This window comes from Platichthys flesus, chromosome 5 (assembly GCF_949316205.1).
Source record: "Platichthys flesus chromosome 5, fPlaFle2.1, whole genome shotgun sequence".
NCBI lineage: Eukaryota > Metazoa > Chordata > Actinopteri > Pleuronectiformes > Pleuronectidae > Platichthys > Platichthys flesus.
In genome coordinates this window covers 333500-361293 of record NC_084949.1, presented here as the reverse complement: position 1 = coordinate 361293, position 27794 = coordinate 333500, and the positions used below count along the sequence as shown (strand labels likewise).

At 41.7% G+C, this 27794-nt stretch overlaps 1 protein-coding gene across 2 annotated transcripts; it reads left to right on the top strand.

The window, feature by feature from the left end:
• Positions 1–27794, top strand: LOC133954499 (docking protein 3-like). 2 transcript variants are annotated; one of them, XM_062388951.1, is made up of 8 exons: positions 1–67; positions 920–998; positions 17950–18089; positions 18193–18303; positions 19588–19657; positions 20650–20816; positions 20940–21075; positions 27321–27794. In XM_062388951.1, exons 1-8 carry the CDS (start codon positions 11–13, stop codon positions 27347–27349), a joined length of 789 nt encoding a protein of 262 aa, XP_062244935.1. In that variant the 5' UTR covers positions 1–10; the 3' UTR covers positions 27350–27794. The 2 variants fall into 2 exon arrangements, with proteins under 2 accessions (XP_062244935.1, XP_062244934.1); XM_062388950.1 differs by having other exon boundaries at positions 20940–27794.

Here is a 27794-nt window from a genome sequence, read left to right as displayed (position 1 = left end):
TGCTTCCCAGATGGACACCTACACCAAAACAGGGAAGGTTTACCTCCAATCATACAAAACTGGCAAAGTGAGTATGGACATATATTCGGCTGTTTTGTCTTCTTGTTTTAGTGAGCACTTGAGAGTGACATATTTACTGTTGAGTATTCAGTTGTTTTTCTTGTGTTGTTTCTTAATTATTCTGTGTTTGGATCACAGTAAAATAAAGGCATATGTCTTTACGAGATAATTTACTATCCTACAAGCTAATAATACACTGTGGCTCTGTGTCTTCTGCACAGTAACTAACAAGTGACATTAGACAACCAGTTTTATTCAACTGTTTGCTAACGGAATGAGACATGAGCCATAGCTTGGGATCAATTATGCTTTGTTCTGCACAAATGAGAAACTGGCACAAGAATCCAAAGGAACATGTTGAAACACAACACAGTTTCTACAAAACACATTCCTGTGCAGTACTTACAGGTAGTATGCACGTATGCTGTGTGCTGCTGTTCTGCTTAAGTTAAGTCTAAGTTATTAATATAGACAAGTTTGAAATACAAAGAGTCCATTCTTAATCATGGTTAACTGCTGTGTAAAACTTACTTTTCCATTCCCTAATGCTGATGCTCCTCTGTACCTGTATATATGGACAACAGAGAAAGGATGTCTCTAATGTTTGCCTATTTTGATCAAATTTGGAAGGTTTGAAACCACTTCCACAAAGACAATGTTTAGCAAGAGCATATTGCAGGTGTGTGGGAATGGAAGGGGGGTGTTATGAAGGAATGTGGTGAAAATACAGGACTACCATATGTAATGTGTGTCCAACATTTTTGAATTACTGCAAAGTCAGACCGCCCTGAACTGTCCTACCCAGTTTCTGAATACTCTGTCATTACGAATCATTAACCATTCATTTCTTTCTTCACAGAACTGGAAGACAGTGTTGTTGTCTCTGTTTGCCTCCAGCAGTAGAGAAGTGGGTCGACTGGAGATCCAGAATATGGGAGGTACAGCAACCTTACAGTGATTACTTCTACAACTATTTGTCCTGGTGTGATGTTTCACTTTATTGCTAGGTTGGTCTTATATTGGAGGATTTGGCCATACATGGTTATAGTGCAGTATTGTAATAGACACACAGATGTTTTCACAGAAAGCCTGATACATATTGGGTGATAACTGTTCTGCAATAATGAATTTAACGCAATACCATAAAATGGTGTGCTATTCGACATTCAATAAATTTGGTTATCAAAATAAAATATAAAATATTAATATAAAAAATATTAATATTGAATAAAAACTTTAATTGATTAAAGTTACCTCGGGCACAACCCTTCAAAAGAAGGGAAAATATAGCCAATTTATGGATTAAGTCTCATAAAAGTACTAACTACCAATTTGGAATTCAATTAAATTAATAACTATAACCAAAATTACCATATAGATAGTTGGCTAAGTTGAAGGATATAGAGTTCTTGAAAGTGTAGAGGTCTGCAAAATTCCCACTTATACAACATTAATGAAGATATGTCTTTTACTGAAAATGATAAAAGTATAAACACACAAACTAACTAAGTGTACTTACCATATACAAGTGTATGTGAGTAAACATTTGTATTTGTGTGTGTGTGTGTGTGTGTGCAGTGGCAGATTTAGTAATTTTGGGGATAAAGGCGAACACATGCATGGGGCCCTCCGCATCCGTTGTTCTCCACCTTTTGCAATTCTTATTTATCTAAGAAAGCCAGACTTGTCACGTCTTTACCAACAAAACATATTCATATTGTACCAAATGCACTCACAGTAAAATCGTATTATGATGTGTGCATGCCCACGCACACAGAGGTCCTGAGGCCCCACCCTCACTCGCTCATAGAGACACGCAGTGAGCCCATAGCTAGTTCACATGAAGCAGCCGTCAGGAACTTTGTTGAACAGTGGAAAAAGTGAAAACACAGAGTTTTTCTGGTCACTTCTGCTCAATTATGAGACTAGAAGCTGCAGTTGGTTTGTACCGAGCTGGAGTTTCTGTTGCCTCCTCCACCTTGACTGCTCTCACTTTAACTAATAAACACTCATAACTAGTTATCAGTTACGGATCAATACATGAATAATTTAGTGTTTGTTTGATTCGCTACAGAGTTTATTAGTGTAGAGTGGCAGAAACAACATGGTGAAGAACAGGAGGCTTCCGGCTGGTAAACATGAGGATGACCTGCACCATCTTCATCAGCACAAAACTTCATATATTTTGGTGCTGATTGTCTGAGTCACCTAGAGGAAAACTCTACACAGACATATAAATACAGTATGATAAGTAATACATGTAGCAGGTTAAATCCTTCACAGACTTTTACATGCTAAAAATAAAAGTATAGTACTCAAAGTTCATTAGATCATAATCAGTTCACTTCAGTTGAGGAAATAGGTGGTGGACATCAGTCTCCCGTTCTCTCTGTTACTATCAAAGATTTTTATTTTTTGGCATTTTTATGCTTTTATTGATAGTGTAGACAGACAGAGTTGAAATGGGGCAGAGAGGGGAGTGACATGCAGAGAACGACCGCGGGCTGGAATCGAACCCGGGTCCGCTGCTGGCCTAGGCCCATGGGGGGGACGCCCTACCAACTGAGCTAAGGGCGCCCCCCTCTCTGTTACTATCTATTCTAGTTGTGTCAAACTATTATTTGTAATAAGTTATGTTAAGTTAAGTTTTCCATATAACACATCAAAAAGTTTAAGGAGACGTTGTGTCACTTTTAACAGCTCCTCTCAAAATGCGGTGTGACGTTTCAGTCGTCATCAGAGTAAATCTGTTTATGCAGTACAATAATCTGTAGTTTTTGGTAATATTATCAAACTATTTAAATTCTACATTACGTTACTATACAGACGCAAAAACAAAGTACAGCTCCATCGAATATAATCACTAGCACCTGCACTTACGTTATTTCTGGAACAATAATCAAATATTGTTGCGACAAAAATTAAATAAGAATTCTCAGATCGAACTGTCTTTTGTGAATTTATTGTCGCAGAAATACAGCAGAGAATGTAACAAAACAAACAAGAGTATAGCTAAGAATATAATCGAGAATCCATCAGAATATATCCAAATCTACATTCAGCTGAATATGAAAGAATTCTCAACACCACAATGTGATGCAGAAGTCAGACAAAGAGGAGTTCATTTCTTCAGATATGTATGATACTCTAGTCATACAACTATTCTCAGGAAGAAGGAACACTTTCAACTATGAATTTTTCGTTAACACAGTTAGTACTGGATCAGAGCCAGTTCTGTCGGTCACCTCAGCCTCTTTGTTCCTAACAAGGTCAAGGAAGGTTCGTGCACAGCAGGTAAAGGAAAGCTCATGGAGTAGATAGACTTAACATACACGATATACCATTACAAAAACACTTGACATTAATACTGGTGTTGTTCAATAACTATAGTGAACAATTATATGCTACAGATAGCATCGTCTTTAGTGCTGCTATCTTGCCTGGAGGCTAACCCAAGGCTGATTCATTAACTGGCTGATTAGCAGAGCTAAACTAACAAGCCTGGTACAGAGACACCAATACCCACTCATCACTGATAACTCGTCTTAAAATAGTGTATATTACTTACCACAGAAACTGGAGTACAGATGTCTTTGACTTCTGTGTCAGGACAATCAGCTGAGCAACAAACCATATTATTTATCCAATATGTGACAAAAAACTGCTCCACAGACTCCACCCAATCATTTTCAGTGATTGGGATTAGCCACTTAACTCAAGTGAAGCTTAGCAGACAACAGGCTAGCCAGTGACGAACTAAAGGTGATGTCACCAGGGACTTGAAATCTCTGAGAAGCTCGCGTGATTCTTATTCTTCCTTTTCTTCTTCTTCTTCTTCTTCTTCTTCTTCTTCTCCTTCTTCTTCTTCTTCTTCTTCAGTGTTTTGGGCATTGAAAAAATTTCTGTAACATACTTTTGTCAAAATACCAAAAGGATCATTTAAAACAGCACCTTTTTAACTTGTCTAAAACAGCCATCCTCCGATTGACCTGTTTTGAGCCATCCATTACCTCTGTATAAATATGGCTACTGGAGACGAAGATACAATCTTGCAAACAAATCATTTTGAACCAGAGTCAGGTGGGCCAGAGCCTGCCTGCGACAGCCCCAGCGCCCCAGTGGCCCCCCTCAGTGGGAGCAGTGGGAGCTGGAGCTGGCGCAGCAGCCGGATCCTTCCACACTGTTGAGTCAACGTTTAGAGGTGTCCCTGGGTCTCCGCCTCGACGATCGGCATGTTTATGCGGCCACTTAGATGTCTGAGGAGTAGCAGCAGCGTACTAACGCTAGCTTGCAGCAACTTATATCAAGATCTACGCGAGGGAAGCTCACTGGGAGCATTGGAGGCTTCCCTGCGGTGCAGCCGGGGAAGCGGTGGTGACACGGTGCGATGCGGGGACGTCCAAGGCAGCGGCGGATCTGCTGATTTGATGACATAGTGGCTGGGAACAAAACACTTGTTTACAGCATTTATTCAATAAAAAGAAAAAAAGTGCTGCTGTTAAAAAAACTCAGTCTGTTAAAAAGTGTGGAGAGTCTGGCCCGGAGGTTTACCACCCACACCGCCCCCGCTTCCTGCCCGTCTCTGTTTTCTACCCTGTTCTTTCTACTAATATAAATGGCCATCTTGGCCTCACCTGAGAGGTGGTTCAGGAGCTGCCACTTATCTTTATCTGTTTTGTTGTAGGCAGCTCCCATGATAAAAACCTTCTCAGTAAAAGTGATGTTAAAATCACTAAAAACCGCAGTTAAAAGAGCGAAGAAACTTGTCAGTCTCTTGCACTCAGTAAAAACGTGATAAATTGTTTCACGTTGGTCGCAAAAAGGACACTTGCTTAAAACGGTGGGATTAAGAATAGAAATAAAAGCGTTGGAAGCGACGGCGCCGTGTAAAATTCTCCACTGGAGGTCGCCCGTTCTTTTCTTGAGGGGAGGTTTGTATAAAATCCTCCACTGCGGGCAGGGTCCATTCTCCCCCCACCTCCGTGACCACACAGTGGGTGGTCTGTTGCTCAGTCTGGTCTGGTGGATGCTTTTCACACAGTTCCTGTACAGTGTCTCTTTGTCCATTTTGTGTAACGTTAGTTTGTGTGTGTTTATTTCAGTTAGTAGGGGGCCGGTCTTTTCTCCCAGGCCTGGGCTCAGGATAATTTCTGGGTAGGGGTCTGCAGCCTCTGGTGCGGTTTCCCCCCTCTGGTAGGCCCTCAGGAGGTCTTTCTCACGCATGGAGAGCCTCTGGGCCTAGAGCTCCGGGATTCTCTGGGCCATCCGGGTAGACTGCAGTCCCAGCAGGGAGCCCAGGGTCTGGGTGTTGTTGAGTGCCCGGCCCCACTGCATCCACCAGCTGCTGTAAGGTCACTGTTCCAGACCGGGTCAGCGCAACCATAAGGCCGGGTGTTGATGTGCCGCTGACGTCCAGTCAGGCTCCATTTACAAGTGGTTCTCTCAACAACCAGTACAGAGAGTCTGCTTTTCGACACCTTTTTTTGTTAAAAAGGGCCCATGATTTAAAAACACCTTGATAAAAAGGAGGCAACCCACTTAACTTTAAGAATTTAGAATCTGTTAAAAACAGAGCATCATCCAACCCAGGTTATTGGCACGCCTAAGGATGCTGCTGGCCACATCTCTCCACACCAGATCTGCTGGACCTGTGAGATACTTTTTAATGAATTGAAGTCTAAAAGTTGCAGTCCGGCTGGTCAGGTGGATGAGGCCCTGTCCCCCCTCCTCCCTGGCTAAAAACAGCACCCCCTGAAAGGAGCACTCAGACTGCCGTTGATCTTTAACATGCTCTCAATGTCACAGTACAGCACCTTGATCTTAGCTATGAAGCCAGCGCTGAACCCAAACTTCCCCATTACTTGCCACAGGAAGCTGTTTTCAACGCGGTCAAAAGCTTTTTCTTGGTCTAGGGAAATCAAGCCTATATCTACATCAAATGAACTGGAGACATCCAAAAGGTCTCGAATGAGGTGGACATTGTCCACCATGGACCTGCCGGGAACGCAGTAGGTCTGGTCCCTGTGAATGACCTGCTCCATAGCCTTCCCCAGGCTGGAAGCCAGTGTTTTGGACAGAAGTTTGTAATCCACACAGAGCAATGACACAGGGCGCCAGTTCTTGATGTCCTGCAGGTTCCCCTTTTTCGGTAGCAGTGTGAGGACCGCCCTCCTGCAGGACACTGGCATGGAGCCAGACGCCAGACATTCATTACAAACCTGTAAAAGATTGTGCGATAAAATGCCCCAGTAAGCTTTATAAAACTCCGGTGTCAGTCCGTCAATGCCAGGAGCCCGCCGTCCCTGCATGCCCTGCAGGGCGGTCAGCAGCTCCTGCATCCAGAGGGGGGCAGCGAGCTGTGAGTTGGACTCTTCTGAGATCTGAGGTAGTTCTGTACAGAACTCCTCCCTGCTTGTTTGTTCTTCCTCAGAAGAGTACAGTGCTTGATAAAAACTCACAGCCTGCTCTCTTATCTGGCGTGGCTCCATCAGCTCTTCCCCTGTGTCTGAGAGCAGGGTGTGGATTACTCTGCTCTGCCCGTTCTTTTTCTCCAGACTGAAGAAGTAGCTAGTTGGAGCATCCATTTCACTGATGTTCAGGAACCGAGACCTGACTAACGCGCCCTATACTTTACGTTCTAACAGGTCGGCTAAAGCCATTTTTTTGTCTTTGAGGCTTTCAATATAACCTTGATTTCCAGTGGACTCACTTAAATGTTCTAGTTCCACTATGTCGGTCTCTAGATCTTTCATAGATCGGGTGGCGTCTCTTGTGGCATTGAGGGTGTGTTGTTGACACAATAAGCGTATTTGTGTCTTACCGTGGTCCCACCACTGCCTAAGATTACTAAACTCGCCCTTCCTCTGTCTAAAATCACCCCAGAAATACATAAAAACATCTTTAAAATTCTTATCGAATGTTAAAACAGAATTAAAATGCCAATAGGCGCTCTTCGGTAAAACATTCCTGACAAAAACATGACATAAAAGCAGTGAATGATCACTAAAACCAGCCGGCATGATAGCGCAGCTTTTAAAAATGTTAAAATGATGTTTAAAACAATAAATCCTGTCTAACCTGGCTGAGGAGATCCTACTCTCTCTGATGTGGGACCAGGTGTACTATCTGCAGTCTGGGTGCATCCTCCTCCACACGTCCACCATGCCATGAGAGCGGACCAGCTGCTTTAAGGCATGCTGAGAGGCTGGATGAGGCTCTGCATGGTTGCGGTCTAAAATCTCATCTTCAGTGCAGTTAAAATCCCCACCCAAGAATAAAAAATCCACCATGGCACAATCATTAAGAATCTCACTTATTTTCAGTAAAAACGGCTTCCTCTCTGCACCGGTTGCTGGAGCATAAATGTTAATAAAAACAGCAATAAAATGGTCGAACTGAGCTTTGGCTAAAAGAAGCCTCCCCTGGATCACATGTTTGACCTCCAGCGAGTTCGGTTTAAAAGCCGTGGAGAAGAGGAAGCCCACTCCTGAGCTCAGAGAAGTGTTGTGACTTAAAATGGCCTCCCCTCCCCACTCCCTCCTCCAGTCAGACTCGTTATTAAAATCACTATGCGTTTCTTGTAAAAACATGACATCAATTTTTTTCATTTTCATAGTTTCATAAATACAGGTACTTTTCTTTTGATCTCTTGCACCGTTCACGTTTAAAACCCCAACTTTAAAAACATCCATGTTGTTTAAAATGTTAGAAATGAAAACAGAAAACAATAAATTAATTAATACACACATTGCTGTCCTTTCCATCACTGCTCAGTTGTCTCTTTGCTCTGAGCACCAGTTTTTTTAACGTAAAAACTTCCTGGTCTGTGAGGCTAGACTCCTCCCTCTGGATGACGTGGAGTCTGGCCGAGGAAATAAAAAGACTGAGATCTGGGAAGTGTTCTTCGAGTATGAGTTGTTGATTTTTTGTTTGATGTAAAAATGATTTAAATTTGTCTAGTGTGAACATTTTCTTTTTTTGACTGCTGTTAAAAGGCGGAAAGTCGCTGCTGTCAGACACACACTCACTTTCACTCACATCACTCTCCATTTGCACTTTACTATTCTTTGCTTAATTTAAAACTGTCCTGTTTGATCTTCTGCGTTTTACTGTTTTCTTTTCTTTTATTGCTTCTTCCTCCATCTCCTCCTCCTCCACCTGTTCACTCCACACCATCCTGCCCTCAGCTGCTTCTCCTCCTCTCCTTCCACTGTCCCCCCCATCCTGCTCAACGCTTTTTTCTTCACCCGATTTCTCCTCCACCTGTTTACCTACACCACCCTTTTCCTCCCCTTTATCTCCCACGTCCCTTTCCTCTTCCTCACCCACAACATCCTCCACCACAACATCCTCCACCACAACATCCCCCCCAACACCCGGTGTATTAACAGAACTCACCCCTCGTGATGGCTCGGTCACAGCCTCACTTCTCCATTGAGATGTTGGTGGAGAAGCGCGTGGCGGTCCGCTCAGCTGTGGCGGACCGCCCCGCGGCGACCGGCTCCCCGGAGGAACCGGCCGGCAGCGCAGGGGGGTCGACCGGCACCCCAGGGGGGTCGACCGGCACCCCAGGGGGGTCGGACAGCACCCCTGGTCCCTGTTGCTCCGGTACCGGAGGAGCCTCTGGGGCCCCCGCCCCAGCGCTCGTAGCCGCATCAGGACCGGGCAGAGCCGGGTCACTCCGCTTCGGACAGGATCTCACCGTGTGCCCCTCCTCTCCGCACCCGAAACACTTCATCACAGATGAAGTGACGAAAATCCCGTAGTCATAATCATCTACTTTAACATGGAAGCAGAGTTTGAGCTCCTCTGTCCGGTTGTTCAGTATCATATAGAGCTGTCTGCGGTGGGACACTACGTGTTTCAGTAACGGAGACTAACATCCAGACAACAACTTCCGTATCGGGGACAATACCTTCCCGTGCCTGGACAGCTCTCTACTGAGAAACTCATCGGTGATGAACGGAGGGACATTGGACAGGACCACCTTGGTAGCGGGTTGGGACAAAGGCAGTACCTGTACAAAACAACCGTTCATGGTGATACCTGTCTCGGCCACGGAGTTGACCTTCTCCACGCGGTCCAGGAACACGACCACAGCGCTGTTCATCTGAGCGGCCGACACCACGCAGCTGTGACCGACCTTCTCCCCCACAGCGAGCCCTATGCTCTCCACACTGCAGGGGAAACTCACATTTTTTTACACCGTGCTTTCGTGTAAGTGATTTAAAATTACAGCCGGCCATGGCCGCTGCCACGACACCAGCAAGACGCTGGTGAGGTGAAAAACACCCAGACAGAGACCCAAACCACCAGAAAATAAACAACTGTGAATCTAATGTGCTATGTGAATGAAAAAATATAACATTAACAACAAACAAAGAGAAATATAGAACGAAAATCGCACTTGCTCTGCCACTCGCTCACGCACCAAACTCCCAGCATGCACAGAGAGAGAGAGACTTGATCAGTAGGTGGCACTATCGCTAACACTGCATCGACCTCTTCAGAACAGGGCTCTGATCATGTGACGGGATTTTGGGGGCGATTGCTAAAACTTAATTTTCACACCAACCACTAGGTGGCGCTATCACTATCTCTAAATACGCACTAATGTATCTGTTCAGGTTTGGAATCCATTGAAGTGTGTTCAATTTGGGACCGATTGCACAAACTTCATTTTCAGACGGAAAATCTATAACTCCTGTCCATGAAATGAAGACACTGTGAGAACCACAAGGTTTGGACGAACAAGTACATATCTATATTATCGTTCAGAGCCAAAAAATGAGGCCATGTGGACAGTTTAGAAACATACCTCTCATTTCATAAATCTCCTCCGAAAAAGTACATTGGATTGCATTGTCAACTCTAGCACTGTCATTTTATTTTTCAGTCTAAATTTCTTTCAGAAATTCGGTCAAAAATAACATGGGCCCCAATGAGAGATCGATCCGGAAATAATTCCTTGATTTTTCGATGCGCATATAAGCACAGGTCCGAGAGATTTGAGAGTGACATGTCTGCGAAGGAAACAATCTCACCACCTCAAATATCTAAAAATCATGTCTGAGGATATCCGTTTGGGGATTTGAGAGCAGTTTGAGTGCACCCGGGTACCTGAAAACTCTTTTTCGCACTCTCGTTCTTTGTGGGCGAGAGACCTTGACTCCCATTCTACGTTTTCGGCCACGTTATCGTGATTTTTATGCGATCTGTTGGAAGAAATTCTTAGAAAAATAATAGCACACTATTCGACGTAATTTCGCAGGTTTGTTTATAGGTCTTGTGATTGTGCGACAATATTTGTGGGAGGAGAAACGCGCCAAAATAAAGACGGATGAGGAAGTAAGAATAAGAAGCACCATGGAATAGTAATATGTAGTGCTTTGCATGGCTTATTGCAGGGTGAAGGTCCATGCGAAGGTCCATGCTTTGCAGGGCACAGCCATGCAAAGCGTTGCCTAGTGGTGCCAGCCACTAGGCTGCACCCATAATAAGAATAAGTATGGGGAATAGTAATATGTAGCATTACTATTAGTGTTGCGTTGCGCCATGCAATGCACTGCCTAGTGGTGCCTGCACCACTAGGCAGTGCCATAATAATTTACTTCAAAGACAAATCAAATGTCGTGTGAAATGAAATTGCATTAAAAACTGAAAATGTGTCAAAGTATTGTTTGCTGCTCTGTGATGCTCACTGTTCTGAGCCAGATACTTGGTGTCTCATCTTGGATACAAGTTCATCAATGTCTGGGGTCAGGCTCTGAGCTGAGGAAATCCTCAGGATTGAGCGAAGGTGCTCATCAGTAAGACCAGTCCTGTTTGAAGTTTTGTTTATCTTCATCAAAGTGAACAGTTGTTCACACAAGTATGTGCTGCCAAACATAGAGAGCGTTTGAGCAGCTTGGGAGAGCAGCTGGAGCATTGTGTCAGGGATGAAACGTGGAAACTCTGCAGCGCCCACAGACTCATATTTTGCCTTCAGTGTTTCACTACATTGGAGCTCAATCAGCTCCATTTGGAGGTTGTATGGTGCTTTTTCCACGTCAGCTGCAAATGGATAACTTAGCATTTCAAACCTGCTTTTTGGGCTTCAAGTTCGGCAAATCGCTGTGTGAAGTCAACACCAAGAATGCCATGTTTTTCAGCAAACTGTGTAGTTGGGAAGGCAGCGACCTGCTCTTTCATTGTTTGGCAGGATACACAGCAGGAGCAACACTCGCATCACCTCTAGGTGGTCATTCACTTCTCGTTATACACACACTTTTAGCGTCTTCTCCCACAATACCCAGGTGCACTACGTAACACACTACACACTTTCTTATGGGCTGGGCATACCTGCAACACAAGACAACAGGTCTTGGTCTCATATAAAAATGGCAAGTGAAAGCAGAGACGCAGACTCAGCGACTTCATACAATGCCCCTTATTATTATCTTAGGGATTTTTACACACTGTCTGGTAAAGATTCCGACAGTAAAGGCAAGGGATAGTGATAGAATCAGTTTTCTTTAAAAAACAATTTAAAGGGGTCCTAGTATGAAAATTCAACTGTTTTAGTGCTTCTTTACGTACATTTGGGTATCTTGTATACAAAAAACAAAAAAATGATTACTTTGCCCATGTCTGGGCAGCTCACTGGGAGCATATGACACTTATCTGCAGAGTAGCCTGCTCAGGGTAAGCAGCGAGTTAACACGCGGCAAAAGCGACGGGGGGAGCACTCAATACAGGTCAATCGGAGGAGAGGTGTTCTAGACAGGGTAAAAAGAGTGCTGTTTTAAAGGATCCTTGTGGTATTTTGACCAAAATATAATTTAGAGACATTTCATTAAGACCTCAAGGAACCATATCAACTTGTGGTAAAATGGGCATAATATGTCCCCTTTAAGTCTTTCATTTTCACTTTCCATCTTAAAACTATGAAATTAACTGAACTATCAACTAGTTCAGAAATTAAATGGTGAACTATCAACGTGAACTATTCATGATTACTTGTATGAACTGAACTTGGAACTACTTCATGAGATGTGTGAACTTGCACAACACCTCTGGCGGGCCAGCTCTAATAGTAAATAGATTTTATCATGCGGGCTAAAGATAATTCATTCACGGGCAAGATTTGGCCGGCGGGCCTTGAGTTTGACACATGTGGTTAAGAAGATGACAATTTTGGTCAGCTGATCAAGGGTTCCTGAGATATCTGTTAGAATAGATAGGGTATCAGTGCAAACTGAAGGCAGGAGATGGTTGATTTTATTTCTAATAGTGAAAATGTATCATTAAAAGAGATCATAAAGATATTGCTATTCAGGGATCGAGGAATACTCGGTTCGGTGGAGGCGTGACTCTCTGTCAGACTGGCTACAGTGCTGAAGAGAAACCTGGGGTTGAGTATATTTTCTTCTATTAATGTGGAGAAGTAGGCAACTCATGCTTTGTGGAGGGCCTTCTTATATGCTATTATAGTATTTTAGCAGGCTAGGTGATTTTCAATACAGTTGTTGGAGCACCAGTTCCTTTCTAGTTTTCTTGTTTTAATTCATGTGTGTGTTGGAATTATACCAGGGACCTAATTTACTCTGTTATACACGTTTAGGCGCTATGAAGTCTAATGTTAATCTTTATGACTTAACAGAGCTATCGTCAAGATGGTCTATGTCAGTGGAGCTAGTTTTGTTTTATTGGTTATATAGACGGATAATACTGGATTAAATGTAGTTGGAATTATTTCCATAAATTTAGCACTATCAGGTAGATATCTATAAAAGGAGTTTTTTATAAGTGGCATGTATTTTGATAATGACAAAATCAAAGGTTATTAAATAATGATAGTGTTGTCTCCAGGATGGAAAACTACAGAGAGACAAAGAGTTTCTGACGCTGAAGTCTCTGGTTTTTTGTTGAACAGGTATAATATATAAATTCAATCTGTTGTTTCATAGATTATTTTTTATAACTATGAACCAGTGTGTGTATTCAGTCTGGCATAGTAACATTTACATTGTCACAGTCGATTCATATTGTTAACTTTTCATGCCTAACATCATTGTGGTACTTGATGAGGCATCTTAGATGTTTTTATTTGGTGAACTTCCCACCACCTCAGGATGTAAATATATTACAGGAGAAGACAACTGTGTCATGTATCACTTATTATCTTCCTGCTCTTTTACAGCTTTACAAAGATCAGGCTTTGTTTAGCAATTAATTTTTCCACTGGAACAAAGACAAGTCAATGCATTTAAAAATTGCAATGTATATTCTCTGATGTTTTATCATCAACAAAAAATGTATTTCTTCCATTCTTTCTTATTCTCTCTTCTTTATGACTGCCATTTTACTGTTTCTATTAAAAAAGTTTTAAATTAATTTGTCTAATATTATTTGTTTGTTTCCACAGCTTGGAACTGCAATTGATCAAAAACATGCAGAGTCAATGTCCAAAGTTGTAAGCATCTTTATCAAATATTGAATGGTTTAAGACCGGGATTTCAGCTTCAGAACACCATACAAATATTGTTCTATTAAAGACAAATTTTTATAAATATGCATAAAAGACACACTTTTTATTAGTTTATTTTCACTTTCTATTAGTTCATAATTATGACATACGAAGTCATATTCATATTAGCATTGCTTATTACTAATTATTTTGTAACTGTTTTCAACACGACCATTAATCCATGCAGCTGATTTTGTGGAATGATCTAAATGGGATGTCACTATTCTTCCTTATACTATACGTCAAAGCTGAATCATGCTGCCTTACACGCACACCAACCCGCGTAAAATATAACCCTAACCCTAACCCTGATATGCTGCAGTAACAGTGTTGTCTTCACCAGGCTCCCTTTTAACATGGTCTAACACCGTAACATCCTCATGGTACTCCCTGTGAATATGTAAAAAACGTCTAGGTAGTAATGGGAGAAGTACAGTGGTAGACTGACACAGTTTTCAGGAACAGTTATTATGGGTTGTAAGCTGTAATGTTTTTTATTCCACATATGTGAAACAATAACAAAATATTCCTGTAACATACAGTATTCATATATTTATTATTCAGTGGTGTCTCTGAGGTTTTACAGTCAGTAAATGACGTGTACTAGACACCTAATGTTAGAGCAACATTACTCAGTGAGATGAAAAGAGCTGTGGTTGATAGCAAGCAGACCATGTAGTAATATTATAAAAAAACAAACCTGTAGCCTCAGTCTGGTCCAAGTGGTTAATTTTCTCCTCCTCCTCACTGCTGCAGCTCCAGGACCTCCCCCTTTTCTCTCGCTCAACTCGGTACAGCTGTCAGCTTGTTATCATGCCAAACGACTGTTTGCTAACCTTAGCATTTTTAGCCCACATTAGCATTCAGCTACCAAACGTCAGTAAAAAAAGCACTACCACAGCGTGGTTACATATTTTCTACATGTAAACTATAAACTACTATTAAAATACGAAATACATAGGTGACATTAGTAAATATATTGATCTATATACTCCTCACTGGAGAGAAGACAGCTCAGTGAAGTCGTTGGCATTTTGACGCATGAGGCCATCGTAGCACTCCTCACACGATGTTGCCTGCCCTTTACACACTGAACCTTAAACCCTGAAGGTACTGAGCCTGTGGTAATCACGAGAATATCGTTTCTACATCCGTAACAACCTCAACGATATCCATCAAGCCCAAGGTCAACTTAACTCAATTTATATCTGCCTTTTGGTGGTCCAACATCAGCTGGCGGAAATGTGCCTGAGACTGAGCCCCCACACTGAGTATCTATCTTCCCCGTCCTCAGCATATACTCACAGACAAGCCCAACTGCAGAGGTGTAAAGTAAAGAATTACATTTACTCACGTTACTGTAATTGAGTACTTTGTAATTTTTGAGTCGTTTTTTAAATGGGTATTTTTACTTTTACTTAAGTAGATTTTGACTGAAGTATTGTACTTCGCTACATTGGAATTACATCCGTTACTGAGTAAAAAAAAAAAAAACATAGTTCAAGGCGCAAGGCAATTCTCACTGCAGTGGTAGATGCTGCCTAGAGTGGATGACGTTCCCTCACGTGCACGTTCAACATATGAAAACTGATCGCAAAGTTCACTGTTCGCGAAAAATATGCGCAAGATGCACAACACTGCACTTGGAGCCACTGCAGAGGGGCTGAAGAGCAACCCGCGGCTGCAGAGCTGCGAGTTCCGACCCCTGGCTCCGGCGAAAGAGCGATTTTTATACTGCGCCGCCGTTAAAGAGATGCGGACGACAAAACATTAGTTCGGCTATAATGTGAGTTCCGCCTCCCATTTTCCCCTCCGGTCGCGCGCACCACCTGTTATTGGCGCACCACACAGTTTGAGAATCACTGCGCTACACAGGGCCAGCCCTAACACATTTGGGGCTCTATGCAAGCTTGACTCCTGGCGCCAGGAACATCATACTGGTATAAAAGAAAATACAAAAGCCGGCACTGGAAAAACAACAAATAAAACTGTTAACTGGATTATTTTTCGCCCAGTAATGGCAACTCACGACCACCACGATAATATTGCCTTCAGTAGGTCCGCTAGCATTCCCGGAAGCTATCGGCGCTATAGGGGAGAGCGTGGCCTAGGGGATAGAGCGGGTGCTCTGCAACAAGAAGGTTGCCGGTTCGAATCCCACTCTATCCCATCTGCATGCCTAAGTGTCCTTGGCAAGATACTGAACCCCTAGATGGCCCCTCATAAAAATGATGAGTGTTCTAAAAATGTAAGTCGCTTTGGATAAAAGCGTCAGCTAAATGACATGTAATGTAATATTCAGTTGCGTAGCTCCCACGTAGGCTGCCTCAACGGAAACCACAATCGTCCGGGTTGCTAGGTGGCTATCTGAGCAGCACGTTAGCTTGCCAGATGACGGCGGTACACCCCCGCTAAATCCCCCCGCTAAATCCGCTAGCACTGTCTCCGTGCACAATGCTGAGCCAGCTAGATATCTCAAAAAACGGAAAACATAAAATACTTCACTGGCTGAATGAACACAACAAACCCTTAGGTACAACATTTAAAATGGTTTCACCTTCTTAATACTGCTGTAGCATATTCTCATTAATTTCCCTCTTTTTCTTCACTCTTATTCAACTCCGTCAGTCTCTTTTTTTTTCTCCGTCTCGAGCGCTCTCACGTGTGTATTTTTTTAGATCCCGCCTCTCAACCAATAGGGAGGCACTATTTGTGAGTGATGGACACTACCACCAACTACTGATCTTGTCACATAACTAGCGTGTTAGATCGACTAAACACTACCTATTTATTTTATTATTTTAATTTAGAACTGAAACTTTGTAGAGCTATGATGATGATACAGGTGTATCATGACCAGAAGTTATTTAATTAGCATCTATACACTTTAGGTATAACATCGTTCATATTATGGCACTACTATAGCCTTAGGTTATACCTGGGCTTCATGTCATTAAGTTGCGTTCGGTTCAACATTCTCATAAAAATGAACGTGTTCAATTAAAGCGTTCTTTTAAACTTGTTCATGCACAGCACTGCCTGAAACTCAACACTGGCCTACCTGCCTCGGCCGCCTGCGAGCAACTCTTCAGCTGTGCTGCTGTTCACTGCACAGCGAGCCTGGGTGAGCTCTGCTCACCTTAAAATTCAGCTGCTGCTCAAACTCAAAAAGACGTTTGTAGACTAGTGCTCTAAAGGTGGACCAAAGTTTAACCAAAAGTTTAAATATACAGTGGGACAGCGGCATTTTAACTTTTTATTTTAACTGTCATGTGGTTCATGTCTTGACATGTCCTCCCAAAAGTTGATTGATTATTTATTTAAGCTTCGGAAAACACATTGAGGAATAAGACCCTCATATACAATGGTGCCGAGGGGCAGTTATTAAATGTTGTGTTGACATGCTAAATTTTTTATGTTTGACATGTTTAATGTGATTGCACTTATATTTGTAAAGATTATCCTTTAATAAATTGGATTTATGACCCCTTGTCCTTTTTTGCACTGTATAGGAGCGGCCCCCATCAAGTTGTTGGAAGTAACTAAGTAACTTTTACTTAAAGTACATTTTAAATGAGCTACTTTTTACTTTTACTTGAGTTGATTTTTAGATGGGTACTTTTACTTGTACTTAAGTAAAATTTCATCAAAGTAAGGGTACTTTTACTTGAGTACAATATTTCAGTACTTTTTACACCTCTGCCCAACAGTGCCTTTTTTCATCCGTCTTCGTCCTTGTCCTTAACATCTAATACGGCCTTAATTTCCATTAAAAGTTTCAAGGGAGGGTTTGTGTATTCTTGAATGATATTTTCTCTCTTGGAAATAAGGTTGCAACTGTCATGGCTCAGGCTGTTCCTCTAGTGGTTCCCCCTTTTCTCCCTGCTCCCCTCCTGTTCACCTCCTCCCTTGTGTTGCATGTGAGTATGTGTGTGATTGCGACTGTGTGAGTGTGAGTATGTGTGTGAGTCCTGACCCCTGGTGCGAGTCCAACACCTGGTCGCAATATACTCATCAACAGCCCTACAAGAACCCCGGTCTTTTCTTCACTCATCGCCAGATTGTTCCTTCACCTCAATGGTACAAAATCCCAGCCGATCTCAAGTTGTCTTCTAGTGGAAACTATTACTTATGTAACTCGTAAATCCTCCTTTTTTTTTCTATTTTTGCCTCAGGATTCCCAGAGTCAACCAGCCTGCCTTATTTCCAGCTCACTAGATCAATCACAAACCCATCCATATCTGTGTCTGCTTTTGGGTCCAGATCAAAATCAAACTCTCTCTGTTACAAAGGAATCAATCTGATTGCTTTAGTTAAGTCTTGATGGGTTTGTAGTTGAACCTGGCTGACCTGTCTTTGTGTGTCTGTCATTTATCCCCCAGGTGGTGGTGCAGAAGTGAATCATGGCACCGCAGTCAGGAGACACCACCAGCCTCCAGGGGAAAAAAAGCTGAAGGTGGTTCAACTGTCCAAGCTGATCAGCGTTGTCAGACTGCCTTCAAACGCTGAGGCCTGCCCGATGGTGAGGTTATAATCTTTACCTATTCATAGACGGTTTATAATCTTTCCATGTAGCAATAATGGTTCAAATAAATACTACAATATACTATTTTTGCTGCTTGCAGGAGAAAATGTCTGCATTTTGTGTGGAAACACAGGACAGAACATTGGTGTTTGCTACACTCAAAGACGACTGTGTGGACTGGGTAAAAAAACTGTGTCACAGCATGTTTCAGGTGAGATGAAACAGAAATGTTTTTGTCAAGTTGTGACAATTGTCTTAAACCTTACTTATTCTAGGAAAAACCTGAAAAAAAGAATGCAGCATACCCATTTTGTTGCTGTGGAGTACAAAATAAATTAAATTATATAATTATACATTGATAGCACCAAATCACAATATACATTATCTCAAGGCACTTAACTTAGTATGGTTGAGACCTTAAAAATTGCAAACGAAACCCAACAGTTACGAAAATGAGCAAGCGGTTTCGCGACTGTGGAGAGAAAAACCTCCCAGAAACCTCCAGAAAAGGTGGGTGGCAAAGAGGGGAGATAAGAGAGAAAGAGGGGGGAGAGGGAGACACCAGGAACAGTTGTGTGTGTCATGTTTTTGCTCTGCCAGATTGGTTATTATAATGAGAATAATAAGAGTGATAATTAGGGCCCGAGCACTGACAGTGGGAGGCTCTATTGAAATTGTATTGATTATTATAGTAATTATTCAGGCAAATGAATTGGCTTTTTGAGGGCTTTAACGTGCTCAAATTCTTACAAAATTAGCGGAAAGCTAGAAAGTGGTGAAAATGTACGTATTCTGGAGGAATTTCCAATGGGCGTCGCAAAATGTCTCAATGGTTTACCCCGAGACCTCCGGAACCTGTTCACATTGACCGATCTTCACAAAAATCGATACACAGGTGTATCATGACCAGACAAACAAAAAAGTCTCTAGGGGTGATTGGAAAAACGCAACAGGAAGCCAGATATATTTTGCATTTAGTGGCCATTTTGGCCATATTCCACATTTTTACTTTGATATACCAGGGCTTTCATCAGATCAACTTCAAATTGAGATCAATGTCATCACGACAGGATGCAGATAAAAGGTTATTAAAAGATCGATTTTTCGTCACACAGTGTGACTCTGGCGTGACCGTGTTCAGAGATAAAAGGAATCTTTATGCTTTGTAAAGGTGACGTCTCTCTCTCACTCAGTATTGGACATTCCCTCATACCGTGTAAACATTGAGGTACGCCGAAGGTTCATCCTATGCCAAAGGAGACAATGTTGTCATAACTCAACTGTGCATTGTTCTATCACCACCAAACTTCTGTATTATGATCAGAGTCCAAGCCTGAACTGCTCTAAGTGTCAATATTTCCTCAGTCATTAATTATTTTTTTTTAGGCAAAACGACGCAACACTTCAAAAATGCATGTGCTCGGGCCCGCTCAGTGCTGCGCTGTAGTCCTAACATTTTTTGAAAATGTATTTATTTTAATATTATATCTCTCAGGGAGGAGGTCCCTCAGGCTCAAATCAGCATCATTTGGAGGAGAACCAGATATATGCCTCATCAGATGAAGGTAAATCTTCTACATCTTTGGTTTTCATCTCTTTTTTTTCCTCACCATTTGATTAACTGTATGAAGCTAAATTCATGGCAAAACAAACTAAACAAGTTTTACAAAGTCCCTACAATTCACTTGCAATCACAATGTGGTTTGCAAAAACAAAACCCCAGTCAGAAACAAATGTAATTTTTTTTTCGGAAACACATAACGCATCTGACAATCAAGTACACTGCATATTTCCAGAAATAATGCTTCAGAAACAGAATATAAAAGCATAGCAAAATTTAAATGAACTGTAAACATCTGATCAAGGGCAAACTCCAAATTTAGAGGTGGCTGGTTTGACTACGGAGAGATAAACAACAGCTGGTTTTACCGCAGTGTTGATTCATGCACATCACTCATTTGATGATAATAATAACAAACATTTTTATAGCGCCTTTCAAGGGACTAAAGGACAGTTTACATATTGAGGGAAAAGGACATATTAAGGTGACACAACAACACAAGGACAGATAGCATCAAACCAGGTAACATATTTACTGTTTTTAGCTTACTGTGAATCATAGGGAATACGTAAAACATGTTTTGTTTGTTTATTAAGTTTTCAATAACTTTCTGTGTAGTAGTTATTTGTGCATTTCTCCGAAAATGTGTGCACTTTTATTTAATTGGTTTTTCACAGCACTTAACAGAGGTATGTTTTGACTGAAGGGGTTAGAGACTGGTTTGTCTCTTGACTCACTCCTGCTACCACTTATCAATTAATGGAATTATGCAAATGCATCACATTGCACATACAGAGGACAGAAACCAAGCCCCATCATAAAAACATGGCTCAATAATGCCACTTGTGATTTATGTAGAGGCAAAAACTTGCAAAGAAATTGTGAAATATTAATGTCTTAAACCAAAAAACTTTTTATTGCTAAAGGATCATTTTTAAAAATGATAACTTATTTTATGTCCATTGTGATTACAGAGAATATTCTCCTGTTTTGCAGAATTCTGGGTTATAGTTCAGAGGACGGATGCAGCAACAAGTTGTGGTCTACAGGGGTTTGCCTGGCTGCAGGTGGGACAGGAGGCACTTCAGCTGAGAGAAACACAGAGAAAGAAGATTGTCATGGTGTGGCCTTATGAACTGTTGAGAAGATATGGAAAAGATAAGGTATCATAAAAAATCATATCTCCACTTACTGTTCACAATGAGCCGGAGTGTTTAATTGTACTTCTTTTTTAAGTGCTGCTTGTCAGAACATGCTTTATGTTCTTCTTTGTCTTCTCCCACCAGCTGACTTTAACCATTGAAGCAGGGAGACGCTGTGACTCTGGTCCTGGAACATTCACATTCGAGACACCGCAGGCTGAGAATATATTTTTCCTGATCCAGAGCACCATCAACCGAAAGACTTTAGCTATTACAACAGGTAACCAAAATCAAGAGGGGAAGAAAGTTATCACAACATATAAACAGACCAACTGCCCTATCCCCAAAATACCTGATATGATCGGTATGGCTATTGTGGAGAGGGACCTGAGGACAGAGGAGGGGAAATGTGGAGCTCCAAAAGAGAGTGCTCCTATTCAAGGAGAACTGGTTTCACAATCAGAATGTGGATCAGCACAGCCAGCTCCTATCACCCTCATGTCTCTGCCATTGGTTCCCACAAATGAGAGCCTCTGTGGAGGTCATCAACATTGCCAATCAGACCCTGTATATGCTGACCCAGCAGAATGCATTCAGTCTGTATCAAAACTACAACTGTCCTTGGCTCTGTATGTGGACCCTGCAGTTGTTCTTCCACTCAAACCCCCCACTTCAAGAGCAACTGTTGCTCCCCTTCCTGGCTCCTCAATGTCTCATACTTGCTTTGACATGGATTACCCAGATTCAGTTTACTCAGAGGTTTATGACAGAGTTGGTCCAGTCCAAATTAAACATCTCATCACCCAGGGCAGAGAAAATACAAAGTGTTTTACAGATGATGACGACCCCATTTATACTGAGCCTTTGAATGAGAAGGAGAAGATCTTACATAATACTGAAAACACACATGACCCATTTGCCCACCTGTATGCTCAAGTATGCAAGTCAACTTGTCCCTCAACATCCTCTATCACCACCCCTCCCTGCTCTGCTCCCTCTTATGCTGTTACTGGCAACACATCAGAAACAAATGACATGGACCTGGCACTTGATGATGTCATAATTTAGGTAATCATTTTCCAGGGGTGGGAAGTAGCGAAGTACAAATACTTTGTTACTGTACTTAAGTAGATTTTTCAAATATCTGTACTTTGCTTGAGTATTTATTTTGTTGACGACTTTTTTCTTTTACTCGATACATTTAAACACAAGTCTCGGTACTTTCTACTTCTTATATTCTTGGCTCGTAACCTGAGAAGCAGAAGTTGGCGCAACGCGCGCCTTTATGCACGGCTAACCTCTATCTCGTTCATTCGCCTGCCCGCTGCCTCGGGAGATGAATAGGCTCGGCGGTGTTTGCCGTCGGGGGGCAGCGCAAGACCCAAAGCGTCCGGAGGTTGGTTGGTCGACCGGGGTCGAGAAGGCCATCCCGGTAATGATCCCTCTGCAGGTTCCCCTTCAGAAACTTTGTTACGAGTTTTACTTCCTCTAGATGATCAAGTTTGATTGTCCTCTCGGCACTCAGCCTGGGCTGGACCAAATCTGACAGAGCCGATCCGAGGACCTTACCAAACCATCCAATAGGTAGTAGCGATGTGTGTACAAAGGGCAGGGACTTAATCAACGCACGCATATTCCCCATCCATTTATTACCTTTAGAATAATACAGGGGCTCATGCAGGAAATAAGTTCAGTTCAGCCTTTCTTATTCTGTATGAAATTTGACCTGCAACTAAACTAGACTGTGTCCAGTGATTTGTATCTTCTGTGTAGGGGAGAGCAGGGTAATGTGGGACATTTTTTACATTTGCTCCATTCTAGGTGAGCTAAAATGATATATCAGTAAAATTTACACATTTCCCATTAATTCAGGATGTTTTCTAGCAATGGAAATGATCAGATCTCTTGCACACCCTAGCTTACCTGCACATTGTTTCTCTGTCCAATTGGCAGGGACAGGGATATTGTTTTTCTCTGCCTATTCAAATGCCAGTTCACGGCACTTAACTGGAGCAAGGCCATGGAACTGGTCAGCTAGTTGTTTCAAGTGTTTGGCAAGCTCCTCCTCCATCTCATCTGTGAATATTATTTTTACCTCAGCTACTGCACCCCAGTAGCCTGGATGCCAGACGAACTTAGCCCCGCCCACAAAATTTGAGGTCGGGAAGTTCGGTCTAGAGTCACTCCGTTGGGGAGAAATTATGCCCGGACCAATCAGATTGTCAGGGCGGGCTTTATACGATGATGGACAGATGATCAACGGTAACGTAATCAACCACGTCATCAAAGTGCCCTTGGGTTGAATTCTTTTTCAACAAACATGCCTGCCACTGGAGAGCTGAGATGTGTAGATGCTGCCATTGAGTCTGTTTTAGAAGACATCTACAGCGCATTCATTGTGAAAGAGGAACACAGAACGTGGAGGCGACACCAAAGCACCACGATAATCCCTATCGCGCCGGCGCTTGGCTGTTCACACCGGACACTGAAGTGACGCTGAACCGCCGGGCAGCGCTAATAATATCACCCGTTGATCCAGTAGATTAAAAGCATATACTTACTTATTGCTCCAACATTAAGCAACAGCGTCCCAACATTTGTCTTTCTTGGTGTTGTCTTTATACAACATGTTCCGAGGATCATACAACTCACTGCACTTCTCCACTTCAATTATTAATTTAATGTCATCCATGTTGAAGAACTTCTCCGCTGTTCTATGTGGAGAATACGTAGTCCCCCCCCTCTCTCTCTTTTTATCTGTATCACTGCTTGTGTGGCTGTAGTGGATGGGCAGAGGGGGACATTTAATAATGTCATTGGTCAAATTAAAACTCCAGGACAACAGAAGGGGACTTCAAAGTATGGGATGCATATTTGATCATTTATATCATATAAAATATGTCATCAATATAGTTTAATATCGTTTTTCAGTGTGTTTCTTGGTGAGATACACTCGAGTCAAGCGCAAAAAATAGACTCGACGCCGAAACGATCGCTGCACGGCGCGAGGCAGCCTTCGCGCAGTGCAGCATTTCAGCCTCTTGTGTGACCCACACAAAGTTTTAACATGGGAGTGTATGGGAGCCAGCTGTTATTTAAGGCTTGACGCTGCGCTGAAGGGTCACTTCGGCATCGCTTCAGCGTCCGGTGTGAACCCGGCATTAGTAAATAACTCACAATGCGTTGCTTAGCATACGTCACATACTACGTTGCTCTGATTGGTTATAGGTCTATCCAATTGACCGAAAAGGAATTTTATTTCCTGGACAGTTGAAACACGTCCGATAATCACAGCCCAATGGAGCGGTCTCAGACTCACATTCTGACTAGAATTGTGAGTCTGACAACGTCAGGCTAGCACCCCAGGCTACTGATTTTATTTTCCCTTTCTCTTTTTTCTTTATGAATCTTGTAGGGTTGTCTTATCAATATTTCTATCCCATCCAGCTTTTCTGAAGGACTTCTTTCCTTGCATGACCTCAGCGGCTACACTCTCCATCTCTGCGAGGGGTGGTTGGCCCCAGGTTTTCCTCCTGGTGTATAATTTCTTGGCATGATGGCTTTTCCACAATGTTTATGACTTTAAAAATAAAACATATATAATGTAATATAACACTTAACTTGTGCTTCATGGTGCACAGCATTTGTCCCACTTTACCCCTCAGCCACCGTTTTAGAAAAAACAGCATCTCTTAGCAATTCAGGCTAATCTTCAGCTAGCATCAATCACATGTTTTTTTATGTTGGAAGTTCACCAACATGTATGATACAAGTTTTTCTACCTGATTTAATTTGTTTTGATTAAGTTCAAAGCAGGAAAATTTACTTTTACATGCAAAAAAAACACATTTTTTTGAAAAAGCATACTTTCCACAGCACCAGCACCAACTTCTCCTTCATGGCAAGGGGGGAATGGGAGGCGCTTGAAAACATAATGGTCAAATGACCACAAATGTGTTCCGTTGCATAGACACAGGGGATGTCTCACATTACCCGATGTCCCACATTACCCCGCTCTCCCCTACTAGCACTGTCCAGGTTGTTAACAAAAGGGTTAAAAAATCATATTTTGTGTGCCTAGAACTTGTTTATTTTTGCTGAGTTATCATGAGGGGCGTTGTGTATCATTCCTGCTACTGATAAGAAAGTGAATGGTTCATGTTTAGTGAAATTTAAAGAATTTTTGTAGTGTTTATAATCTGGTCTATTAGTGTTCTGAGACACTTGCATATTCTGTTGTGTTGGTTCTTTGTTTTCCCTAGAAGTTCAGATACACTAGTCCATTACTATTTGAACCTCAGCATCTGTTATAATTGAACACTTGAAATAAATCCTGAAGAGAACAATTTTGGGTTGTTTTGTGTCTGTATAAACCTACTATAAAAAACACCTAAGTGAATGCATTTAAAATGGTGGTACTTGTACTTTTACTTTTGATACTTAAGTACATTTCAACACCAGATCCTTTAATATGAGCTACTTTAAAGGGGACATATAATGGAAATTCCACTTTTGTAGTGCTTCCACACGTAAATTTGGGTATCTGGCATGTCTACCGACCCAAAAACTCTGGGAAAAATGGGAAATGGGAGTCTCTTTTACATGGCCTTGGCCCGCCTCCCCCCACACTCATTATAGATATGATACTTGCCAACGCACTTCACTTTGTTTTTGCAAACCTCGGATACACCTGGAATAGCTAGCTAGCAGCATGAAGCAAATTAAGCACTCAAGATGCGCTGTGGTCGGCTGCACAGATCCGCTCAGATCTGTACATAACGTCCCAGCCTCAGAAGACACTAGAGCGAAAGGGAATAAATTCATATTTATAGTGCCTCTAAAAAGAAAAATGTCAAGCATAGTAAATTAGCTTTGTGGTATAATTCCCAGACAAATGAGTTAAAACAATTATCAAGATAACTAGAAAGAAAGTGGCGCTCTAGCAACCATGTTGAAACTCTCATAGACTGGAAGAATAGTGTTTAAGAATATAAAAAAGGCTCTCCACAAAGCAAGAGCTGCCTACTATTCAAAACTAATAGAAGAGAATAAAAACAACCCCAGGTTTCTCTTCAGCACTGTAGCCAGGCTGACAGAGATTCACACCTCCACCAAACCCAGTATTAATCGATTCCTAACTAGCAATATCTTTGTGATCTTTTTTAACGATAAAATTCTAACTATTAGAAATAAAATCATCCATCTCCTGCCCTCAATTAGCACTTATAACCTTCCAACAACAGAGATCTCAGAAACGGCTGAGAATTCTTCCCATTACTTGGTAAACTGATCACCCGTGATCAGTTTACCAAAATAATCTCAGGTTCTAAACCAACAACCTGTATTTTAGATCCCATTCCTATAAAATTACATAAAGATATTCTGCCCCTAATTGATAGTTTATTACTTAACATCTGTCATTATCATCAGGTTATGTACCACAGTCTTTTAAAATAGCTGTATTCAAACCCCTACTCAAAAAACCCACCCTAGACCCGGAGATTTTAGCCAATTACAGGCCAATATCTAATCTCCCCTTCATGTCTAAAATCTTTAAAAAAGTTGTAGCCAATCAGCTGTGTGAGTTTCTCCAGGAAAATAATATATCTCAGTACAGCATTCAACACAATTGACCATAACATTTTATTACAAAGATTTAAACAGTTAATTAACATTAATGGAACCACCCTTACATGGTTTAAATCTTATTTTTCTGATCTCTCCCAATTTGTGCATATTAATGATGAGTCATCTGTGTGCACCAAAGTTAACCATGGTGTTCCACAGGGCTCTGTGCTGGGCCCAATTTTTTTCCCCATTATATATGCTTCCACTAGGAAGAAACATTATCAGGACACATTCTGTAAATTTCCACTGCTATGCAGATGACACCCAGTTACACTTGTCAATAAAACCTGGACAAAGTAATCAATTAACTAAACTTCGAGCATGTCTCAAGGACATAAAAAACCTGGATGACCCGCAGTTTTCTCTTATTAAACTCAGATGAAACAGAGATTATAATACTTGGCCCCAAACACCTTATCTAATGATATAGCTGCACTAGACGACATCGCCCTTGCTTCCAATGAAACAGTCATGAATTTCGGAGTGATCTTCGATCCTGATTTATCCTTTAATAATCACTTAAAACAAATTTCTAGGACAGCCTTTTTCCACTTGCGTAATATAAAAAAATGTACTTTCGTAAAAAGATGCAGAAAGACTAGTCGCCTTGTTACATCGAGACTGGACTATTGTAATTCATTATTATCAAAGAAAGCACATTTCTCCAGTATTAGCATCGTTAATTTTGGAAAGCTTCCGGTAACTTCCCATGGGAATATTCAGCTTGGGAATTAGGGTATTTTGAAAAAAAAAATACACGCAAATTAAACGCTGAGCAATAAAAACATCATTCAAAACTCTATTTTTGTCACACCGTGGTGAGGTCTGTCTTGTCTTGGGTTTTTGTCTCGTAACTTCCTGTTTTATTTTGAAATCCTAACTCACCTCTCGTTTCAGGTCACTTGCCCTTCCTCATGTGTCACTGATTCCGGATTGTTTCCACCTGTTCCCTTCACCCTCATGTGCTTATAGTCTGCGTCTCCCTTTTGTCTTGGGCCGAAGTGTTTCGTTCTTGTTCGTGCACCTAAGCCCTTCCACAGCCTTAGTCGTATATCTTGATCTGTGCTACGCCACGTAAGTTGTTTTCTGTTTCCTCTATGAGAGTGACTTTTGGTTTGTTAAAGTTTTCTAGTTTAGCTTCTTCTAAGCCTTTTCTTTTGTCCCGTTTTCATGGTTTGGTTTTCCTCCTTCAGGAGCGCTTTTGATTTCTTGTGTAGCTTTTTGTTTTGACCTCCTTCAGGAGCGAATTGTGTTTTATAACCTCCTTTTTTCTAGTGAGTGTTTAGAATAGATAAAGTGAGTTTTTTCATAGCCCGATCTATTGTCACTCTGCATAGAGGAACTGATTCCAATAAAGTGCTGGCACGTGAA

Coding starts and splice junctions, on each gene's coding strand:
- LOC133954499 (XM_062388950.1), top strand. CDS start 11: ATGGACACCTACACCAAAACAGGGAAGGTTTACCTCCAATCATACAAA. Junction 999..17,949: donor GGAGATCCAGAATATGGGAG/GTACAGCAACCT, acceptor TTTATCCCCCAG/GTGGTGGTGCAGAAGTGAAT. Junction 18,090..18,192: donor ACGCTGAGGCCTGCCCGATG/GTGAGGTTATAA, acceptor TGCTGCTTGCAG/GAGAAAATGTCTGCATTTTG.